Source organism: Mus caroli, chromosome 16 (assembly GCF_900094665.2).
Source record: "Mus caroli chromosome 16, CAROLI_EIJ_v1.1, whole genome shotgun sequence".
Classification (NCBI taxonomy): domain Eukaryota; kingdom Metazoa; phylum Chordata; class Mammalia; order Rodentia; family Muridae; genus Mus; species Mus caroli.
Window position 1 is genome coordinate 90898354 of NC_034585.1, and position 24791 is coordinate 90923144.

Here is a 24791-nt window from a genome sequence, read left to right on the forward strand (position 1 = left end):
CCCTCTCTCTCTCTCCCTCTTCTTCCTCTCTACTCTCCCTCTTCCCTTCCTCTCTCCTACTGTCTAGGGACGTTAATTTCAAACTCAAGATCTTCTATTCCTGGTTTCCCTAGTGCAGGGGTTGTACTCCATCCCTAGGATCGATTTTCTTTCTTACTAAGGAGTTAGACGTTTTGATTTTTATGAAGTTTATGTTTATGATTTTTATGTTAGTTGCTGCCTCGTGACCAGGATGACAGTCCACTGCTTAAATGTGATGTGGTTGTGCTGGTGTGTGGAGGTATATGTAAAAACAACGATGCCGATTTAAGCCGAGAGCCACTAGAATCTGGAAGGTGTGCTCACAACGCTCCAATTTTAGCATAAAATTAAGGTTTTTATTCCCTCAATTATTTATTTATTTTTGCATGTGTCTGTGTGTCGTGTGTGTGTTTCACATGTGGGTGGGCAGAACAGAAGTTGATGTTGGCTGTTTTCCTCATCTACTCTCCATTTTATTTTCCTTGGGTGGGGTCTCTTGTTGAACTTGGAGCTCAAGAATTTGGCTACTTTTTCAGAGGACCCAGGTTTGATTCCTTGCACGCACAAGATGATTCACAGTCATTTGTAACTTCAGTTCTCGGGGATCCTGTAGGTAGTTAAGGATCCCCTGTCTCTGCCTCTCTGGTGTTGGGAAGACAGGTGAGCCACCATGCCCACCCAGCTTTTATAAAGGTACTAGAGATCTGAACTCTGATCGTTAAATTTCTTCAGCAAGGTCTTTATCCATTGAGCCACCTCCATATTTCCTCAATCAACTGGCTTTTTAAACAAGTGGAATTATATATAATAAAATCAGTAGACAAAATTACGACTTTGTGTTTTCATGGGAAAACAGTCCCAACTTGTTCTGTGTCAGCCAACACGGAAAGCCAGACACCTGTGGAAATATAGGAGGCTTCTTTCTACTAAACAGGAGGACTTTCTAACAAACCTATCAATGTTTAACAATTTTTAACAAGGTTGTAATATGTATTGCATGTTAGCTGTGAATCATTTCACAGTAAAATCTGTAGATTTCCTGGCAAAGTCATCTCCAGAGCAGGCCGTGTGTTTGCAGCCAGACTTGGAGTGATGTGAATGTGAGAAGCTAAAATCAGATTCAAAAGAAATCCAGATGCTGGAGGGGACAGCCTTGGAGTCAGAGTTCTTTGTTAATCCTCTTTGACAAGTGTTCCCTGCCATCCAACTCTGAGAGTTAAGATAGACACCAACATAATGGTGATATTCCTGGGTAGAATTCCACCCAAGCCTGCTGTGGCCCGTGTCACTAAGAAAGCGTGAGAGAGCATGTGGCAGAAACACAGACAACAATGTACAAGCTGTGCTGACTTTTCTGACCACAAAGATTGTCCCTTGAAAATGGCTACTGTGCTTTTTTTCCATGAAAAGGCTGAGGGATGGATTGCTGGGTTCAGGGGAATGGTCATCTTGGTTCAACAGAATGTGAACTTAGCAGACTGGTGTTCCCATCTACTGGACTCCACGAGGGCTTGCTTTGGCAGTCATTCTTGTGCTTTGGTCCCATGGTAATGAGGGAATCACGAAAGCAGTGATGATTCAACAGTCGTCTTTACCATCACTGTGATAAGGTAGTCCCAGGTTGAAGGGAAAGGTCAGTTTAAAAGGGTGACTTCATATTATGACATGACATTGACTTCTCTGGCTTGGTAAGTCTTGAACTGAGATCTTGGCACAAATAATATCTGTAATCAACACAGAATCCATGTACAAATACAATTTTAAAATATGGTTCTAGAATAGTCTATTATATTTTATTTTCTTAAATGGTTTACAGAGACATAGCTAAGGCTTCTATTTTAAGTTTTCAGAAGTCCCTGTCTTTTTCTTTGATGCCTTGTGCATACTAGATAAGTGCTCTGCCACCAAGTCATACCTGGTCATTGCATTCTCGTGTGTGAATGAGGAACACTGCAGGGACCCTGTTTTTCGTTTTGTTTTTTTGTTTTTTATATAGAGTTATATGACACTAGACACGATGTTTGCAGAGAATAAAGCTTGTAATTCTGAAATCAAACTTCACAATGTGCAGATTCTTTGTTTTAAGGCAGTAGCTACTCACATGTGCCAAGTTCATCTTAGTTTCAAAATCCCTCTAATTAATGTTTGCTTTATTCTGTAAACACATTCTTATAACCCAATATAATCTTCCTTATTCTAAGCTTGAAGACACAGAGGCTCAAGGTTTTAAGAAACTTGATTAAAGTCAAACAGGATGGTGTAGTTAGAGGAGCCTCAGGTACACTCTCTCCTAACATGATTAATAAAATGAAGGACTGTCTTTGTTACTTTTGCTATGATGAAGCGGTGCCATGACCAAAGCATTTGAGAGCTTGCTTATAGTTTCAAAGGTGAGTGAGTTCATGACCATCATGGTGAGGCAGCATGGCAGTAGGAAGGCATGCATGCATGGTGCAGTGGCTGAGAGCTTATATCTTAACCTCAAGTTGGAGGTAGAGAGAGATAGAAATAGAGATAGATGGATGGACTGATGGATGGATGGGTCAATAGATAGAGAGAGAGACTAGGCCTGGTGTGGGCTTTTGAAACCTCAAAGTCTATCTCATGTGACACTGTTCCTCATCCTTACTGAAACAGTTCCAACAACTAGGGACCAAGCATTCAAATATATGAATGTGCTGTGACCATTCTCATTCAAACCACAGCAAACACCTCAGGTACAACCATGTTCACAGATCATATGGTGCCCCAGAGAGGTGGGAGAAGGCTTGTAACCTAACACCAAGTAGGAAGTATAGCTGTACTAAGGGGCCATCTGATGGGCTAGTACCTCAAGAGAATAACCCTTTTGTCAGACAAAGCTAGATAGAGACCCGGTGTCTGGATTCCTGTCACCTTCCCTTGTATTTCTGCTGTTGCTTACCACTGGCCAGAGCCAAAACACATTGGCCAACAGAAAGCCTCCACAAGCCCAGTGAGCGGCGAGAGCCATCAGTGAACATGCAGGCAAATCTTGTATGGTATAAAACTCTGATATGTAATCTTATCATAAACTTAATGCCCATTCTAAGTCCTCATTCTGAGCAGTAAGCCACCCTCTGATGCATGTCTGGCTTGACTTCTTCTTTGTTTCCAGGCTCATCTGTTGCTGTCCTCTGACACATCTCCCAGGTGACTCACTGACTGAAGCTTTTCCTTCCTCTTTGCTAAGGCAAAGCCACGCTTGGCAGGGAACTCTTGTCAAAAGACTTAACAAGCTTCACACTGATTTACCAAAGGCAACTTCTTTGTTTATGATCTTTCCTTCAAGGAAATCAACACGCAATGTTCTTTTCTTCCTAAAGGGCTGGAAAATGCTACCTGTCTTAGTTAGGGTTTCTATTCCTGCACAAACATCATGACCAAGAAGCAAGTTGGGGAGGAAAGGGTTTATTCAGCTTACAATTCCATACTGTTGTTTATCACCAAGGAAGTCAGGACTGGAACTCAAACAGGTCAGGAAGCAGGAGCTGATGCAGAGGTCATGGAGGGATGTTCTTTACAGGCTTGCCTCCCCTGGCTTGCTCAGCCTGCTCTCTTATAGAACCCAAGACTACCAGCCCAGGGATGGTCCCACCTACAAGGGGCCTTTCCCCCTTGGTCACTAATTGAGAAAATGCCTTACAGTTGTATCTCATGGAGGCATTTCCTTAACTGAAGCTCCTTTCTCTGTGATAACTCCAGCTGTGCCAAGTTGACACAAAACTAGCCAGTACACTACCTAAATGATGTTTTTGTTTGTTTGTTTTTGAGTGAAAAGTGGAGACATGCAAGTAGTGGAGGCCCATGCCTTTAACCCTAGCACTCAGCAGGCAGAGGCAGGCAGATATCCTAGTTTGAGGCTAGTCTACGGAGCTAGTTCTGGAACAGATAGGGCTGCACAGAGAAATCCTGTATTGAAAAAAAAAGTGGGGACCTGAAGCTGTATGTAAGAGTGTGAACTAGCTCTTCAGGGATGTATCAGAGGAGGTTTAGCCATTGGGGCTATTGAAGAGAGAACACCCAAGTCATTCTCAAGAAAGCAGGATTCAGAGGCTGATTTCTTGGTGTTAAATATGGTGTTCTTGGGCACAAGACGTTATGGAAGGCTCCGACCTTTTTTTCTGCTATAAGAATTGGGGTGTCCAGTGTGCTAAGGTAATAGTCCTAGAGGTGAAGGAGAGGCAATGAGGAATTGTGAATGATGAGAACTGAGTTGAAAGACTATCAGGGAAACTGTCCAAATAGCCTCCCCTCAGTGAGCAAGAAACAGAAATCCCAGGTGAATCCTGACATCACAGAAGACATCCATGACCAGAACCCAAACTGACTCTACTCTAACCTGAAACATGACCCTAGTTCTAGCCCTAACCTAAAAGACAATCCTAAGCCTTTCCAAATCCGAGACTAAGCCTAAGCTTAACCCCAACCCTAATCTTCAGTGTAACACTAACCTTATCTCAAATCCATCCTTAACTGAATCCTGTTTAGAACCCTAATCCTAAACCTAGTTCCATCTCTAACAGAGCTCTGTCTCCTGTCCTGACACTGGCCTAAGGCTAACCCAGGTAGGGTCCTGGTTCTAAGCTTAGTGCTGGAGAAGGGAAAGAGATGGGAGAGGAGGGAGGAAATGATAACTGAAAGTCTAAACTCAACTATAGTTCTTATCCTACCTCTAACCTAACCTTAGTCCTAATACTAACCCTAACCCTAGTTCTAGCCCTAACACCACCTCAACACTAGTCTCAGTCCTAGTGGGAGTGAGCCCAGGGTTATCCAACACCAGGCTTACAAAGTGCCACCTGTCTTCCTTTAGGTCAACTGAGTACTTAGCATTCAAGATAGGTTGGTAACAAGATAGGTTCTGGAAATGTGACTGTCACTCTGAAAAGTGATTCAGTCAACCTGCATTCTTCAGTCTATTGGTTAGAGACAACATCAGACTTCTATTCTGCTGTGGCTCCCACAGCTGCCCTGAAGGGGCAGGGCTACATTGTCAGAAGCTTACCATAGTCGTGCATGAGGGAATATGTCCCTGAAGTATTGAACAATTGCCATCCATAGTTTTCTATGTTAGATCCTGTGCTTTGTGTCAATGCCTCCTATGTGGCTAGGGATATCTTAAGCCTCAAGTAGGGCTTCCTCTCACTCCATTTCAACAGATGAGGAATCTGGGTTACCCAGAAGCCCAGCATCTTCATCAGGGAGCAGATTGTAGAGTGAGGGACAGAGTTTGAATACAGCCCAGACACCTTCTTGTTCCCCATCTGAAGTTCTAGGCAAGGTAAGATGACATTTTTCATGCCCAGGAAAGAAGAATTTGAGGTCAAGTGTAATTTCCCAGCAGGAAGCTCCCCTGTCAGGCTGGAAAAGAACATTTTCTCAAAGACAACCCAAGCCCTGTAGGGTTGTGATGGTTTGTATACACTTGGCCCAGGGAGTGGCACTATTAGAGGGCGTGATCCTGTTGGAGTAGGTGTGGTTTTGTTGGAATAGGTGTGTCACTGTGAGTGTAGGTGTTAAGACCCTCATCCTAGCTGCCTGGAAGCCAGTCTTCCACTAGCAGCCTCTAGATGACAATGTAGAACACTCAGCTCTGCCTGCACCATGCCTGACTGGATGCTGCTCTGTTCCCACCTTGATGATACTGGACTGAACCTCTGAACCCGTAAGCTAGCCCCAATTAAATGCAGTCCTTTATAAAACTTGCCTTGGTCATGGTATCTCTTCACAGCCGTAAAACCCTAACTAAGACAAGGGTTGAGAGATGTCCAGGATAGCTCACAACGTTAGAGGTGTTTCATACTGTTGGAGATGATTCCTGCAGAGGACTGGATTAGCATCCTCTAGTTCATAGGCAGAGCCTTAGCCTCCAGAGCACCAACTTGGTGTCTTGTGGAGATGAGCAGGTTTAGCTGAGTTCAGCAGGGTGAAGTTCTGGTGAAGGAAACACTGTCACCTTAAGGTTAGAAAAGGACAGTTTGGCATGGTGGCACATGCCTTTAATCCCAGCGCTGGGGAGACAGAGGCAGGTGGATCTCTGTTTGAGGCCAGCCTGGTCTACACAGTGAGTTCCAGGACAGCCAGGAGTATGTAGAAAGAACCTGTCTCAAGCAAGCAAGCAAGCAAACAAACAAACAAAACACACATTAGAATTCTGTCTCTGCTGTGTGAAGACAGGGTAGGGAGAAGGTCCTTCCTAAACAGCTGATACCCTTGCCTGGTGACTTCACATTTAGATCTGTGGGGTGGTACAGTTACGATTTTAGCCACTCTGTGTTTTCCCCCCACAGCTGAGCAATTGGAGAAATCTTCTGCATGGCCTCCTCCTTTGATGTGTTGGTTCTGAGTGTGGTCATTACAAGGCTATGTGGAACTGCCTCTCTAGCTTCCCCTCAGGGGCAGCTTTTCCTCCACACATTGTACTTACCCACCAGGCCAGTGTGGATGCCCCATCTCTACTGATTGGCTTGTGGAGTAGCTTCCATTAAATATCCCCATGAGTGACTTCCCTGGCCTGGGCCCTGCCCACTGCTGCCTTTGGATAAATTTTTGCCCCAGTCATGGAGGCCAGATGTGCATTCACACTGCCCTTTAAGAGAAGGCCATTGATCTCTGAGGGGCAGATGTCCTTGGCTGTGTTCTTAGACCTAGAGATGAGGCTTTGAAATGTAACCAACGAGTTTGGAGCAAGGATCTTATCCTCTGGGCTTTCCAGTTAACCCGTGGAGACCTCCATTTATCGACAGGAAGGTTAGTGCCCATGCTGCCTATGAGAAGGTGAGACACACGGAGCAAAACCAAGCTGGCATCTCTAGGTACCATATGTTGGTGCTACCATATTGTAGTGGGAAGAGTCACAGTCACTCCGTCCTCCATGTGATGAGGGATTCAGGACCCAGGTGTGGAGCACTACATGACATTCTGGGACTGAGCTGGATGAGAACAGCCTTCTTTTGGGTTTGTGTGTGAGGATACATGTGTATGTACATGTATGTGGAGGCCAGAGGTCAACCCCAGGTCTCATTCCTCATGCCTAGAGCTGGCCAAATAGGCTAGCCAGTGAGTCCCAGGGACCTGCTGTCCGCATCTTCTCAGTGCTGGAATCAGACGTGTTTGCCATCATGCCCAGATTTCTTTTGAAGAATTCTCAAGATTTCTTTTTCATAAGATTTTTTTTTCTGAAAGAATTCATGTCTGTATGCTTGCAGCAACCGAATCAGCCTTGTAGACTGTCTTCTGATTCCACATTCCTGATTTATTCCATTCTATTTGCATCCTGGGACTCCCGTATCTGCATCTGCTGCGTCACAGCCGGTTCATAATGGGAATCAGAATTGGCTTTGGCATGTAATTGACTGACTCATTAACTGATGAGATATTGCAAGAGTCATTGTACAAACTCACAGTGATCAAGGGTTCTGCCAGCTTCCAGCCTTCCCCGCCACTGATATGTGGTTTGGATGAGACTGAAAATAACAAACCCAGTTTTCTCTCTGCGGCTTGTTTTGTGACACACAGGAACATGAACTGCATTGGTGGTGGTGGTGGTAGTGGGGATTAAATCTGTGACCAAATGAACTCGGATGGTTCTTAGAAGATACCATGTTTTCAGAGATTTCTAATTTCCATGGAAGTATTAGCATACTGTGTTAGTTATTTTTTTTTTTTGTTGCTAAGATAAAATACTATGCTAAAAGTGACTTATGAAAGAAGGAGTTTATTTCAGCTTAAAGTTCCAAGTGAATAAAAGTCAATCACGGGAGGAATAGCAGCAAGCATGAAAGCAGGGCAGGATGCTTAGCAGTCAATCACATCCTCTGACATGCAGCTGAGGGAGGGAAGAAAGAGGAAGAGAGAGAGAGAGAGAGGGAGAGAGAGAGAGAGAGAGAGAGAGAGAGAGAGAGAGAGAGAGAGAAAGAGATAGAGAGACAGAAAGACACACAGAGACACAGAGACAAAGACACAGAGAGAGTCAGAGAGGGAGGGAGGGAAGGAGGGAGAGAAGAAGGGAGGGGAGAGGGAGAGAGAGACAGAGAGATACACACAGAGAGAAAGAGAGGCAGAGAGAGACAGAGATAGACAGAGACAGAGAGAGGACAGGCTAGGATATAAAGCCTGTCCTCAGTAATGTACTTTCTCTAGCAAGGCTCCATTTCCCAAAGGATTCATAACTTCCCCAAACAGCACTACCAACTGGAGGCCAAGTGTAGTTTTCAAAAGCATGGGCCTATGGGGAGCATTGCTCCATCAAAGCATCATGCATGGTGTATGCTTATAACAAAAGGACATGTCTTAGCTGCCTGCTCCAATGAGTCTTAACATGATTATATCCTTGTAGCCACTGTTCTGAGCAAGAATAGAATGTATTCAGCTCTCCAGAAGTTTCCTTGTGTCCCTTCCTGACAACAATCCCTCGCCAAAGATAATCATTGTTCTGACTTCCTCTACCATAAAAAGGTTTTTCCTTGTTCTGCTTGGGATAAATGGGTGCATTCATGGGTAGTCTCTCTCTCTCTCTCTCTCTCACTCCCCGCCCCCACGCCAGAGTGTTGTTGTGTTAGCATGTGGTGCACGTGTTGTTTGTATTTTTATGGCTGTATGGCATTTCACATGTTATTTCCTGACAACAGTTGTGTTGGGTATCAATGTATTCCTGCTGTCCCCCGCTCCATGGACTGTGAAAGTAGATATGGACCATTTGAATATTGCTGCTCAAAGTCCAGCTCTTAAAGCTTGTCAGTGTCGGAGAAGCCTTGTAGGGGAAAGAGTTTTCCGTGAAGGTCAGCGCTGCTGGCATGACAGGCTCTGATGGTGAGGGTGCCATCGCCATCAGCACCAAGCAGAAAGCAGCTTCTGAGCAAGGCCACCCACTCCAGAGCAGCAGTGAGGGCTTGCACACAGCTTGCTCAGGCAGCCCAAGGTGCTCCAGCCCTCCCTCCCTCCCTCCTGCCTCCCTTCCTCTCTTTGTGTGTGTGCATGTGTGTCTCTGTGTGTGTGTTTGTATGTGTGTGTATATGTGTATCTGTGTGCATGTGTATGTGTGCATGTGTTTGTGTGTGTTTATATGTATGCATGTGTGTGTATGTGTGTATATATGTGTATATATATGTGTGTATATATGTGTATATATGTGTGCATATGTGTGTGTATGTATGTATATGTGTATATGTGTGTATGTATATGTATGTGTATGTATATGTGTATGTGTGCGTGTGTGTTTGTATGTGTGTGTGTGTGTGTGTGTATGTATATATGTCTGTATATGTGTATGTATGTGTGTGTCTTTGTGCATATATGTGTGCATATGTATGTGTGTATGTATGTGTATATGTGTGTATGTGTGTGTGCTTTCAAGCATGTTCCTATGATATAGAACTGAATGGCTCTGCCTTTACCACCAGGTCCAGATCTGGATCAGTGAGGCTTTTCCTTGGCTATGTATCCACATGTGCCCCCAAGGTAGCAATTTCTTTGTACTAGGCTTTTGTTTATATTAAACTTTCTGTTTGCAAGTAAGTCAGTGGCTTCTGGCAGTTATGAACCATGCTGCTATGAACGCCCCGGGCCTTGTCTCTTGGTGTCTGTAAGCACTAATTTCTGTTGACTAGGATCAGGCAATGTTTGCTGAGTCATATGTGTGCCCCTTTGGGTGGATGCTGCCATAGCAGGTGGGGCTTTCTTAACGAAGCATTTCTTAAAATATACACCTGCTGGAGGGTTTGAAAATGCAATTCTTCTCATTCCTGGTCAGTGTGGGTGTCTCTGCATGTCCCTGTGGTCTTTTCTGACCCGGAGCAAGCTATTGTGACCTTTGGCAGCATGATTCAGGTGAACAGTACAGGTGGACACAGGCTTACAGTGGGTTGAGGATCAATCTCCTGGGGGCCAATGGCTCTACTCTGACATACGGGTATGAGCTCTTCTCACATCCCCCCGCCATGCTTTCCCCATGGCAACAATGGCCCTAATAACTCTAATAACGAATCACTCCTGTAAAAGGACATTTTGCCTCAGTGTTCTCCGTGGGCCCTGAGACCTTTTCAATAAGATGAGTAGGGAGCCTCAGCTTTCAAATTGTGATGGTTTGTATATGCTCAGCCCAGAGAGTAGCACTATTAAAAGATGTGGCTTTGTTGGAGTAGGTGTGGCACTGTGGGTGTGGGTTTTAAGACTCTCATCCTAGCTGCCTGGAAGCTAGTATTCTGCTAGCAGCCTTCAGATGAAAATGTAGACCTCTCAGCTCCTCCTGCATCATGCCTGCCTGGACACTGCCATGCTCCCACCTTGATGATAATGGACTGAACCTGTGAACTTGTAAGCCAGCCCCAATTAAATGTTGTCTTTATAAGACTTGCCTTGGTCATGGTGTCTGCTCACATCAGTAAAACCCTAGCTGAGACACATATCAAATATCTGTTTTCCTGAGTCAGCTTGGTATAAACTGAGTTGTATGACATCGTTGCTCTGTGCCTCTGAATGCTGCTTCCTGTATGTTCTGAAGAATGTTTTAGAGGTTCCAACTCCTTCTGTCCTCGACAGAAGCTCCTTCAGGGTCTGGTGCCTCCTCCACATGCCTGCAGAAAACACTTCTGTCACCTCAACACGAGCCACCTTTGAGGCCTGGTATTTGTCGTTACTTCTCTGTTACTGCAACGAAGCAATGTGAGCAAAGCTACTTATAGGAGGGAGGATTCATTTTGGCTTATGGTTCCAGAGTTCACAGTGACAGGGCAGGGATTGGAAGCTGAGAGAGATCACACCTCATCTGCACACAGAAGTCAGAGAGCAAGAACAGGAAGTGGGCAAGGCTATAAATCCTGAAAGCCCAGTGACAGGCTTCCTGCAGCAAGGCTGCATCTATTTATTTATTTATTTATTTATTTATTTATTTATTTATTTATTTATTTTTATCTTTTAAAAGTGATTTATTTATTTGTTCATTCACTTTACATCCCGATATCAGCACCCTTCCCTCTCAGTACCCCCTCACACAGATCCTCTCTCTATTCCTTTCTCCTCTGAAAAGGGGGAGCCCTTCCCCTGGTTATCACCCCCCCCACTCCTGTCTCTCCAGCACCTCAATCACTGCAGGACTAGGCACATCCTCTCCAACTGAGGGCAGACAAGGCAGCCCAGTTAGGGGAATGGAATCCACAGGCAGGCAACAGAGTCAAGGTAAGCCCCCACTGTAGTTGTTGGGAGACCTGCATGAAGACCAAGTTGAACTTCTGCTACATATGTGTAGGGGTGAGGGAATCCAGCCCATGTATATGCTCTTTGGTTGGTGGTTCTGTCTCTGGGAGCCCCCAAGGGTCTGGGATAGTTGACTCTCTTGGTTTTTCTTATCCCTTCCATGTTCCCCAATCCTTCCCTCCAACTCTTCCACAAGACTCCCTGAGCTCCATCTAATGTTTAGCTGTGGGTCTCTGCATCTGTTTCCTTTGACTGCTGGGTGGAGCCTCTCAGAGGGCAGTTATGCTAGGCTCCTGCCTGCAAGCATAACAATACAGTTAATAGTGTCAGGGGATTGGTTCTTGCCCATGGGATGGGTCTCAATTTAGATTAGTCATTGGTTGGTCATTCCCTCCCTCTCTGCTCCTCTATCATTGTCCCTGCACAACTTGGAGGCAGGGAATGTTTTGGGTTGAGGTTTTTGAGGGAGCTTGGTGTCCTTATCCCTCCACAGGGAGTCCTGCCTGGCTACAGGAAGCGACCACTTTAGGCTCCATATCCCCACTGTGAGGAGTCTCAGAGTTATCCCCATAAACATCCTGGGGTCTCCTCCAGCTCCAGGTCTCTGGCATGTCCTAGAGATGTCCCCTAAATCCCGGCTGATTTCCCTTCTCTCTCTCCTGCTCTTCCTGCACCTGATTCCCCTTCCTCACTCCCCTCCCCTTCTAGTATCTATTTTGTTTTCCCATCTGAGAAAGACTCAAGCATCCTCCCTGGGCCCTCCTTGTTACTTAGCTTCTTTGTGTCTGTGGGTTGTATTGTGGTTATCCTGTAGTACTTTATGGCTAATATCCACTTATCAGTGGGTACACACTGTGTATGTCCTTTTGGGTCTGGGTTACCTCACTCAGGATGATATTTTCTAGTTCCATTCATCTGCCTGCAAAAATGCGTGAATTTTTTTGTTTTAAATAACTGAGTAGTACTCCACTGTGTAAATGAACCACATTTTCTGTATCTGTTCTTCAGCTGGAGGACATCTAGGTTGCTTCCAATTTCTGGCTATTATCAATAAGGCTGCTATGAACCTAGTTAAGCAAGTGAGCTTCTGGGAGCATGGAACATCTTTTGGGAGTGATATAGCTGGGTCTTGAGGTAGAGCTATTCTTAATTTCCTGAGAAACCACCAAATTGATCTCCAGAGTGGTTGCACAAGTTTGCACTCCCACACCAATGGAGGAGTGTTCTCTACAACCTTTCCAGCATGAGCTGTCCCTGGAGGTTTTGACCTCAGCCTTCCTGATGGGTGTGAGGTGGAATTGCAGAGTTGTTTTGATTTCCATTTCCCTGATGACTAGACATGTTGAACATGCCTTTAAGTGTTTCTCAGCTATTAGAAATTCCTCTGTTGATAATTCTGTTTAGCTCTGAACCCCATTGTGATGGCTGTTCCTGGTTGTCAACTTGACTACATCTGGAATGAACTACAATCCAGAAATGGAGGGCACACCCCTATGATCGAGATCCTGAGGCTAGAAGACACAGTTTTCTGACCTGGATCTTGACATGGGATGTCTTTCACTTTTGATTCAGATCTTGAGGCATAGTGACCATGAAAAGGTTAGGCCCATGCAAACTACACACCTTAAATCCCAAGAGACAGAGGCAAGCAGATCTCTGAGTTCAAGGCCAGTCTGGGACAGAGCAAATTCTAAATCTAGTCATGGTGGTACACCCTTTAATCTGGGCCATACCTTCTGCTGGAGGCCTATTTAAGGACTTTGGAAGAAGGAAGGCTCTCTCTTCTTTGCCTGTTTGCACTTACTGGTCAGTACATCTGTTGGAACCTACTTCTTAAGGATTCCAGCTTATATATAAGGCCAGCTGAAATACATAGTCTCATGGAGCTAAGAAACTGCTAGATTCTTGAACTTCCCATTCACAGCTACCCCTTGTTGGGTTAGTTGGATAGCAGTCTGTAAGTCATTCCAGCAAATTTCCTTAATATTTAGAGACAATCCATAAATTCTGTCACTCTAGAGAACCCTGACTAATATACCCATTTTAAAATTGGGTTATTTGGGTTGTTGGTGTCTGACTTCTGAGTTCTTTACATATTTTGGATATTAACTTTCTGTCAGATGTAGGGCTGGTGAAGGTAATTTTCCAATCTGTAAGCTGTTATTTTATTCTATTGATGGTGTCCTTTGCCTTACAGAAGCTTTTCAGTTTCATGAGATCCCATTTGTCAATTGTTGACCTTAAGGCCTGAGCCACTGTTTGTTCTCTTCAGGAAATTGTCTCATGTGCCAATGAGTTCAGGCTATTCCACACTTTCTGTTCTATTTTATTTAGTGTATCTGGTTTTATGTTGAGGTCTTTGATACGCTTTTGTGCAGGGTGATAAATATGGATCTATTTGCATTTGTCTACATGCAGACATCCAGATAGACCAGCAACATTTGCTGAAGATGCCCTCCCTTTTCCACTGTATGGTTTTGGCTTCTTTGTAAAAAAACAAAAAAAAAATCAAGTATCTACATATGTCTGGTTTTACTTTTGGGTCTCTCAGGAAGCAATCATACCAGACTATAGGCAGTGAGAGTCTCCCCATGCCTAATCACAACATATATGAGGAATACAGCAATGACAAACTTGGGAAGACTCAGCACCAGTAAGAAGCAATCGGGAGATGAAGTCCCCGAGGCTGTATCTCTCGAGGTACATCCATCGCAGCTGCGCAAAATGGTTGACCATCTCCAGGCAGCTCACTTCCCTTTGTAGTTCCTCCTACATGGCGTCTGCCAGTGGGGCCTGAGGACTGCTTTCCTTGCAAATCATGAAAAAGCCTTTTCCTGGGAAAGGGTGGCTCAGTCTTTGCCTGGTAATCCTGGGATGGGATTTACTGAGCAGCCATCGTTCTTCTCTGGCTTCAACTGTGGTGACCCGTGAGTTCATTTCCTTTCTGCGTACTGTCCTCTCGTCCTTAGCCACTCCTTTCATGCCCCTCTCGGCTACATTCAGCAGAATGGATCTTTTCAGGTTGCACAGCTTAAAGGCCAAGTAGCCCAAGCTCACCCACTCACTTCTGCCGTAGTGTTCACATTTGGTTGGCATTACACATAGTGACCACCTGCTTCTGTCTACTAGAAGCTTGGGGCTACAATCTAGGGAGACACCACCCTTCCAGAAAATGCTGTCCTAATCTATATTCCTGCTGGTTCTAGTATCTCTCAGACTCTAATTTCTGAGAGGGAGGTGTCTGCTTTTTACAATTCAAGGTACAAATATTTACTCTACATGGGATATTGAACTTTGGACATAGCTTCTTGGTAAATCTATTGTAGATAGAATAAAATGGTCCAATTCCTTTTGGGAACAGGAAACGCAGGAAGTGGTGGCATTGGGTGTGGCCTCTTCTTTGCCCATGGACTAGCATTTGCTATCTATGTATGAAGTGAGGGAGTGGAGTGTTTGTCCCTAGGAACGTCAGTCTTTGTGAAGTGTCTAGAGAAAAGGCACCTTGGAGGTAAATGTATGTGCTACCAAACATGATTGTTGTGTTTTATAAAAAGATGAAGAGAGAAGGAATATGTTTTGGTGGATATAAAGTCAGATGTGGGGAAAGGGGTTGCCTCTGTGGGCCCAAGCTGAGACATCCAAGCTGAGGGGCCAGCCACACAACAGTATATAGAATAGTTTATTAAGGGCATGGGGCGGGGAGTTGAGGGAGTAGAGACAGAGAAAGGCAGAGAGAGTAGAGGAGTAGAGGCTGGTCATGAACACGTGGAGAGAGAGGGGAGAGAGGGAGAGCATGAGCTGGAGGACAGAGTAGGAGCAAGAAAGCAAGAGAGAAAGGAGGGGGTGAGTAGCCCCTTTTATAGTGAGTCAGGCATACCTGGCTGTTGCCAGGTAACTAGGGGGGTGGGGGGCAGGGCTAGCCTAGACATGCTAACATTCCCAGTTTTGATGACATGAGACCTGTATCTACATGGTAGAAGGAGAGAAGGGGGCTCCCAGTAAGTTTTTGTCTGACCTCCATGCATGTACTGTGGCACACACACACACACACACACACACACACACACACACTGTAATGATTTTTTAAAATGTATTTTTATTTAATTTTAAAATTATGTGTGTGTTATTGTGACTCTGTGTGGGTTTGTACACAAAATGTAGTTGCCTGCGGAGGCCAGAAAAGGGTATTAGATTCCTTGGAGCTGAAGTTACAGGTGGTTGTGAACTGCCTGACATGGGTACCAGGAACTGAACTCAGGTCCTCCGAGAAAGTTGCTCTGAGCCATTCTCATTCAAACTGCTTTAGTACACTCTCAGACCACATAGGTTTGTGTATATATGTATGTATATATCCATTCTAAAAGGAAGCAAAGCTCATAGTGAAGAAATATTGGATAAAAAGCAAGACTGAAACTAAGCATGGCCACGTCCAAATGCTGAGGTTCTCTATCTAATGTCATTGAGCTTAGCTGGCTCGTCCTTTCCAGCCCTGCTCACCGCATCATATGGCTCTCTCACGTTCCACTCCCTGCGTGCAGCTCTCCTCGGTAGATTCCCATGGCTCTGGCAGGTCTAAAATCTTGGAGTCTCCATGCAACCCAGGCTTCACTTTCACCACTTCATGCGATGGCCTCTCAGGGCTTCTAGCTCTCTCAGGACCTCATGAAGAGACTTCTCTAGCCTCAGCAGCTCTCCTTAAGCACAGAGGAAGACTCCACAGCCCTTTACCCTCGTACCTTTCATGACTCTGAAGCCAGAACCACATGGACAACAGTTTCAAGTTTGGCTAGCCCCCGCCCCGAAATCATGTTTGCAGTTTCTTTCCTTTGTTGTGTTTTAGGAGTAGAAAGTTCCAGATGTCCTTTTCTCTCATAAGATGAGAGTTTAGCTGGGTGGGGTCCTGTCCTGAGGACACCTTTATTCCACATTGGATCAGGCCTTCCTTTAATCTCCTTATCTCTTTCAGCACAAGTCTTGGCTCCAACATTAAATTCCCTGGTTGAGGAAAGTGATTTTTTTTCCTCAAACCGTGCATTATTTTGCATATGTGTATTTGCATAGGAGTCATTACAGATAACCAAAGCCAATAATAGTATTAAGCTGTCTGGAAATCTCTGCAAGTGAAATCAATCTCTCAGTCTTCAACTTAATCTCAGGCAGACTCTTATGACAAGGGCAGACATCAGCTACATTCTTTGCCAAAACATCACAAGCATGGTCTCTATCTGGGTTACTAATATTGTTTCCTTTAAAACCCCTTGAGGTAGGCCACCACAGTCCACAGAACTTTCTTCCACACTCCTCCTAGGATGGCCCACTAAGCTCAGCTTACAGTGCTCAACCAGCGCCTCAGTCATAAGTCCCACTGTCTTCTATGTTCCTCTAGAACCCAACAAGGTCGGGGCGATCCAGCTTTACCCAACTCCTGGTACCAACTTCTGTGTTACTTTTCTCTTGCTGTGACAAAAACACCATGAGCAACGGAGCTCATAGAAGTATTCACCTGGGTTTATAGTTTCAGAGGGTTTGAGTCCAGGATGGCAGAGCAAAGACAAGATGGTCGGAACAGCTTAGAGTTCACATCTAGATCCATAACCATGAGGCAAAAGAGTGCACACTGGAAAACCTTAAAGCCCGTGCCCAGTGACACGCCTTTTCCAACAAGACCACATTCCCCAACCCTTCCCAAACAGTTACAGCAACTGATGACAAAATATTCAGACATATAGGCCAGTGGAGGTCATTCACATTCAAATCACCTCAGGTCCTATCATCACCTGTGAGGCTCAAGAGGATTCTCAGATATTTGTTGTTGTAGGCAGGGGTTGGCTTTGCATCTCGGTTGTACCAATTTCAGAAGTGACAAAACTGAGGCTAGGATTGCAGTTCAAACACTTGCTCAAGGTCACACTGAGAGAGGGAAGTGTCAAGTCCTCCAGTGAAGTGTGAACAACGTGAACTCTATCTTTTTTTTTTTTTTTTAGTTATTTCCGAGAGACACAATCATCATTTTCGGTAGATAAACCAAGTCCAAAAGGTTATCTCAGAAGGTAGTGTGGGACCTCACTCACTGGCTGCTCTTCAAAAGGAATTAATTTCCTCTTGGCTTCTATTCTGCGGCTTCACCCTCTGGACGGACCTGCGCTCTTACTCGGCAAAGGTGAGTGTTGTTCCTTCTCAGTATGACCACACTAACACAGCTGTTCCCAAACTTACTGAGAAAGAAGAGCAGGCGGGTGATAAAAGAAAACCAGATTGGAGGGTTTAAAGAGTAGCCTTAAAACAGTCACAGGTTTTGAGAGTTTCAAGGTAATTTCTCAAATCAGAAAACTTGGACGTGGCTCTGAGTTCACAACTTTTCTCATTGCCATGACTGAGTACCGGATGAGAGACGGCCACAGAGAAAGGACTTATTTTGGATCATGATTTGAGGTTATAGTCCATTGCAGTAGGAAGACATAGGTACCACTGGGGGCAGTTTGTAGTTATGGTAACAGGAGTATGAGGTTGCTTGCTCACCTCTCCTGGACCAGGAGGCAGAGAGAGGACATGTAGTGGACCGTGTCATAAACAAAACGCTCATCCCTAAGAACTCATTTCTTGTCGCTGGGCCCCATCTCATAAAGGACTCTACACTCTCCTATAGCTGCACCATTAGCTGTAAGAGTTCAGACACATGAGCCTCTCAGGAACTCAAATTCTTAAGAGCTGACTTTTGAGCACAGAGAAGTCTGTGGACACTCCTGTGCGTATACCCAGAATGCACAGCTTCCAGACCCATAGGCTGTCTAGCTACTTTGTGCCATTCTTTGTCAAGGAGTCTGAATAGTCCATCAGTGAGGGGCTGGCTAGAACTGGGACCAGTGTCTAGAATCCCAGGTGTGGCACTGTGAGCCAATGTGTTAGGCAGTCCTTTGTGCCTCACCATTGAGGTGTGGCTTCCACTTCTGTTCTGAAAGATTCCAGAGTTTACTCAACTGTGCGTCTCTTCATGTATCTCACCTACCTGGCACATCAACTCAGCATTTATTTTAAAAGTTCCTTTTAAAATTGTATATGTATGGGGTTTGATATAATTCCGAACACATATATAATGAGTGATGTTTGCACCGATTCACAATTTTAATTTTTTTTTACACCAAAGAAAACTTTTTATTCAAACATCAATCACCAGTTATTTAAAGATACACAAGAAAAGACAAACATACAAAGGTGGTATCAAACAAGTGATTTCTAAATTCAGTACTTTTGAGATATGAAACAATTTACTATCCTTAACGCTGTGTATTGCCACAATTGATTTGTAAGTTGGTCTACAACTGTCTTCACTCTTAAGTTACTGAGTTTTTCAGCTTTATATCATTTTAGAAAGGTTATACAATTAATGCTAGCAACAATTCTATCTCCTTAAACACTTATTTTTCGTTTGCATCGGGAACTTTCTTGGTAAACTTTAAAAATTTTTTCAGTTTATGTGTTCGGGCTTTTATTACTCTACCCCGACACTTCTCAGGCCTAGCCATTTTGTCTTTGTTCTTTCAGATGGCTCACATGAAGACGAGGCTAGTTTACGCCTCCATTCTCATGATGGGCGCACTCTGCTTGTACTTCAGCATGGATTCTTTCAGAGAACTCCCGTTTGTTTTCAAGAAAAGTCACGGGAAGTTCCTTCAGATTCCGGATATAGACTGCAAGCAGAAGCCGCCTTTCCTGGTGCTGCTGGTGACGTCATCTCACAAGCAGCTGGCCGCTCGCATGGCCATCCGCAAGACGTGGGGTAGAGAGACATCGGTGCAGGGCCAACAGGTGAGGACCTTCTTCCTTCTGGGGACCTCTGACAACACCGAGGAGATGGATGCCACAACCCTGGAGAGCGAGCAGCACCGCGACATTATCCAGAAGGACTTCAAGGACGCCTACTTCAACCTGACCCTGAAGACCATGATGGGTATGGAATGGGTCTACCACTTTTGTCCTCAGACAGCTTACGTGATGAAAACAGACTCTGACATGTTTGTGAATGTTGGCTATCTGACGGAACTGCTGCTGAAGAAAAACAAAACGACCAGGTTCTTCACAGGCTACATAAAGCCCCACGACTTTCCCATCCGGCAGAAGTTCAACAAGTGGTTTGTGAGTAAGTTCGAATATCCCTGGGACAGGTACCCACCTTTTTGCTCCGGTACTGGTTATGTCTTTTCCAGCGACGTGGCGATCCAAGTATACAACGTCTCAGAGAGCGTTCCGTTCATCAAGCTGGAGGATGTGTTTGTTGGGCTCTGCTTGGCCAAGCTAAAGATCCGGCCGGAGGAGCTGCACACCAAACAGACCTTCTTCCCTGGCGGTTTACGCTTTTCCGTGTGCCGCTTTCAGAAAATTGTGGCATGCCATTTTATGAAGCCCCAGGACCTGCTCACTTACTGGCAAGCACTGGAGAACTCTAAAGAACAGGACTGTCCTGCTGTCTGAGGGGACCCTGGGGGGCGTCTAGGACAAACTTCTGATAACCTTTGGTGATGATTTGGGATGATCTGGGATGGTCTTGCTGGAAACTGTCTCGGGTAGAGAGACAATGAGGATGTTCTCAGAGGCACATGGGAAAGGATACATACGAAAGCTGAGGAATGACTTCTTCCCACTCGGCACCCAGAGCAATAACAGATCTCGTTTTTTCAGGCCTTTGTGGGATGCCCTCAATGCTTGAGACATGCCCTTCATCCACCTGTTTCAGGGCTCAGCATACATTAGAAGCCCTGGGTAGGTTAAGAGCCAGCAGCCAGGGTCACTTACTCGTTCAAAGACTCACAGCCTGTAGACAAATTGGGAATGAGAATCAAGCGGTATCAGGATTCAATTGGTGGTCGATCCCCAACTGGGTATCCCATGCCTTGGGAGAAGGTGGTGGTGGGAGAAATTGTGTGTGTGTGTGGGGGATTCTTATAACTAAGTAGCATCTTCAGTCCTTTTCTGGAGTCTCCTGCCCCTCACTTGTACTTTTTGAATGTTAAGGCTGGTATGAACCAGCTTCTCAGACCTTGCCTCTTGCTCAAATGATATAGCCGGGCACTGAGTTAATATAGATTAACCACTTGATACCCAAAGTGTCCTCAGTATGATTTTAGGAGACAAGCATGCCTGTAGCCTCTGTCACTCACTTCCATGCTAGAAGGAGCCCAGTTTATAGGACCATAAAAGTCAGGCTGACAAGCCGCTGCTGAGTCTTTCTGTGTAGACTGACTACTGCTAACATCCCAGTGAGGGAGATGTCTCCACTGAGACAGCTCTGCATTGGATGCACTACTAGTGACTATTTGCAACCCTGGGGGAACTTCAGACCTCTAAGTTCAAACTCAAGGGTAGCCAGGTACAGGCATGGTCTGTATGGGTACCCGGGAGCTTTCCTGAGCCCTGGACTGGGTCTAAGCCCCTGAGATACAGAGCCAGGAAGTAGGCCCAGTCTAGGGGCTCTTCCCGAATCTGTGGTCCTTACCGACCTCCCAGAATTTATCATGTAGTCGTAGACATGCTGAGTGCTGCCTTTTGGAATTTAACTTTCTATTCTCAGCTTAGTGTCCCTACCCCTGAAGGTTTTCAGAGCTGGGTAAAGACAGGGGACTTATGGCCATTCATCAGACATGTAATATTGCTCTGTGTCACAGGAATTATTGCTTTCCCACAGCTTTTTACTCTTCTAGATTTTACTATGTGCTTGGGGCAAAGGCTGTGTAATTGTAAATGTTGGAATATGCTCTCACCTGAACTCAGGAAAACTTAACGGTCGGAACACCGTTAGGTTGGAGGAAGCTGGAAGCTGCCTCCAGGGCCTCATTTTCATGCTTGCTCCTGTCTCTCCTATGAATCTCTTCCACAACTCTTGGGGAAATTTCTTCTGTCTGTGACATTCTTCAAAATCATGCCGCACCAAGTTCTGGACCCTCACTGAGAATATGTGAAATTCTGAACCAGGTAAAGAGAAAGGGTATTTGTTCCTGGGTGTGTACTAAGGACTACATACACCATCCAAACCCAACCCAACCCTACATCTTCTTTGACAGAGGGGGAAGCCAAAGCTTGTAATCATGTGGTGGTGTTGCTATCTAGAGGGTGGGAGAGCTGGCATCGGCACCTAGTACCAGCCTCCATGTGCTAGACCTTCTGTTTACTCATTCATTAGCCATATTGCTCTTTGCATCTGCACATCATGAACAAGGTCAAGGTTAGGTCTGCAGAGAGCATACAAGATCGAGCATTCAGTGAAGATGGTTGGGCGTAAGTATATGCACAGGGCACTGGAGCCTAAGCAGACGTGGTCACATTTACTGTTGCATTGAAGATGCCAGCACCCCTGGCAAGGGGCCATCCTTCATTCTTACAACCAGATTGGTTGTCCGCAGAGGCAGCTGAGGTGACTCAGTGACTCACCCAGCAGCGGAGACGTGGCACAGACACAATGCTCTGTCTTCTCCTTTGGTGCACCATCAACATCCCTTCTCATGGGCTTGCTTCTCTCAGAAGCTTGGGGCTGGTGCTACCCCAGGAGTCACCAGCATCTCACTCTGCCTGCACGCGGCCACTTCTGACCTGGCTGTTGTCTTGAGTGTTGGTCTACTTCTTCCTGGCTCTGCTTGACTTCCCGTGACTTGGCCCTGGGGTTATCCGTGGAATTCTCACAAACCTCCCATTGAGACTAGCCTTCTCACGAGGTCATGTGTGGCCAAATCTGACATATTGAGTTCAGTCCTTGAGACCCCTGTGGTTGAAGGAGAGAATTAATCTTTACAAGCCCGCAGTGGCACACATACGTGCCTGCACACATGTGCATGCAAAACTGTAACAAGTAACATGTAAGTGAGACAATTTTTGCAAAGACTCCTTTAAACAGTGACCTCTGAAGGTCTTTGCTTATTTTTATTTCTGTGTTGCTCTCCATGATGCAAATCCTTGTGTGTGAACACTGGCACAGGTATAGTAGGAAAAAAAAAACCCTCTCAGTTAGGATTATTTGCAAAATGCCTTAGTTTGGTTGGGAATTCAATAGAAAATTTTGTCAGGGTCTTGCCCCAGGTCTGTCTAGTTTCCTACCTGTTAATTTAACTCCCAGGATAAGACCCTCAGAGCCGGCCTTAGATTGATCCTGGAGGTGAAGGGTGAAACTATCCAAGCTCAGAGTCGAGAAGGGCTGTGTAAGCCTGACAGGAGCAAGTTAGAGTGAAGCAAAGTAACAATAGCAAAAGGTTTTAAGTCCATTAAAAGTAGCATTTTCTAATTACCAGGTATAACACTTTTAAATACAAGTAGAAAATGGATTCTGTGGCCAAATGTCATATACCTGCTTTTTTTGTGGTATTGTTTTGTGGTTTTTGGTGCTGGGGATGGAGCCCTAATGCTTATCAGGGCTCCCCTACTGTGCCTCTGCAGCCCCTGTTGAGTTGTTTTGCACCATGCGGTTTACTACCTCCTGCAGGGGTCTTGGGGACCAGAGCCTGGTGCCTCTAGTTCAGATGCTGTGCTGGGTATTTCTAACTGCTAACTCTGGAAGAGAGTTTTAATGAGAAATTATTTCTTCATTATTAATTGACGTAGGAAGATTCAGTCCATTGTGGGCGACACTATTTCCTAGGCAGGGTATACTAAACAGTATGAGAGGAGAAAGCCAGCCAAGGGCAAGCAAGGATCCGTGTTTACCTCTCTGTCTGTGAGACTGTGGTGTGCCCATCTGCTTCATGTTCCTGCCTTGACTTCCCTGCAATAACACACTGCAACCTGGACTTGTGAGCCAAATAAACCCTCTCTTCCCCAAGTTGATTTTGTCACAGTAACAGAAGGGAAGCTAAACCAGATGCTCAGGTTGATACCTGCGGGATCAGACCACCCTGCCCTGGATGTCATCCAGTACCATCTCTCTGTCCCACGCAGAGGGGAGCCCAGACGCTGCTTACATTCTGCTTCAGGGAAATGTCAGAGGAGGAGAGCTGACTCATTTCACATAAACAAACAAAAAAATGCCTCCTATGACTGCAAACGACTCATCTGCACCTGCGGACACTTTGTGGTTAAATTTGATTTCCAAAAGGATTAAAAATTAAGTGTCACTGAATGGAGTTTGGAATTGTCATTTGCCTGTATGAGGCTCTGATACTGTACTTGGGGAGTGGGTATATGTATTTATGATTTATTAATGATATTTATCTTTAATAAAAATTAAGTTATAAGCAGCATAATGTGTGTGAGTGGTTCTAACTTTCAGCTCCTCTGAAGCTAGCAATACATGTATGGCCTAAATTGTACTATCTTGCTATCTTTCCACTGGCGTTTGGTTCTGGAAAAACAGAAAAACTTTTTTTTTTTTTTTTTTTTTTATTTTGGCTTTTTTTTTGTAGGCTTAGAAAATTTCGCCCTGACTTTCTTGCTTATGTTCGGATGATACGAGGACTTCTCGATTCTCACATTTTATGGAAACAGAGCCATAAAACTACAGTTTTGAGGACTTTGGGGCACTCAACATCTGATGGAGCAGNTATCTTGCTATCTTTCCACTGGCGTTTGGTTCTGGAAAAAAAAAAAAACTTTTTTTTTTTTTTTTTTTTTTAATTTGGCTTTGATTTTGTATGCTTAGAAAAGTACTGCTGGAGATCCTTGCTTATGTTCGGAAGATACGAGGACTTCTCGATTCTCACATTTTATGGAAACAGAGCCATAAAACTACAGTTTTGAGGACTTTGGGGCACTCAACATCTGATGGAGCAGTGTGTGTGTGTGTGTGTGTGTGTGTGTGTGTGTGTGTGTGTGTGTGGGTACTGTTGGTAATTATAAATCCAGACATTAGTAGGTAATTATCCTCTGGAATTATTCTCTCTCGGGTGTAGTTTCCTTTTGTTTGAGCTTAAGAAATTAATATTACGAATTGACTGTGCCTTTGGGGTCTTTGATAATTATCCTTTTCAGAGGTACAGTTTGGATCCTGGGTTTCTGATGTGTCTAAGGTGGATGAATCAGAAGCGTCTCCCTCTGGCGTTAGCGTGACTGTCATGTCTGATGGGGTGCAGCCACTGACTCTCTGCACCCATGCTCCGTGCTGCCTGCCTCCTCTGCCAGTCTCAGAAACCAAACAAAAGTTGGAAGCAGCAGGACTGTGCATGGAAGTGCAGGATGCCAGCTTCCAAAGGTTCTGCTCATCCCTCACCCACCAGCTATGCCTCGCCTCTCTGTGAAGGCTGGCCCAGTCCTGCCTGCATGTCAGTCTTGCTGCCTCTCCAACGAGGCTCCTACCATCATTTATTATCCATCTGCAGCTCCAGGGCCCCCCATCCCCTCTAGAATAGTCCTTCAGTATACAGATTGCTCTCCCTGTTTATATTGGCATTTCTCCAGACCTCCTCCTCTCCAGTTCTGTCTTTCTCTTTCTCTCTTAGTGTAAAAACTGTTCCAACCGACAGCCTTCCCTGTGCTATCTGTTCTCAGCTTGTTTCTCTCACCGGGTACATTTTGACCCATCCTGGTGTAGGGACAGCACCCTCCCTGTGGTAACCACTTCTGGCATATAGGAGGGGGTGGTG

At 45.1% G+C, this 24791-nt stretch overlaps 1 protein-coding gene across 2 annotated transcripts in view; it reads left to right on the top strand.

Moving 5' to 3' along the window:
• B3galt5 (beta-1,3-galactosyltransferase 5) overlaps positions 1 to 23451 on the top strand; it is a 50885-nt gene extending 27434 nt beyond the window's left edge. For both annotated transcript variants that reach the window (XM_029470839.1, XM_029470840.1), the window contains exons 2-3: positions 17220 to 17395; positions 18778 to 23451. In XM_029470839.1, the coding sequence (XP_029326699.1) occupies positions 18778 to 19704 (927 nt within the window). In that variant the 5' untranslated portion in view covers positions 17220 to 17395 and the 3' untranslated portion in view covers positions 19705 to 23451. The remainder of the gene's footprint in view (positions 1 to 17219; positions 17396 to 18777) is intronic.
• Positions 23452 to 24791: the final 1340 nt, after the last annotated feature.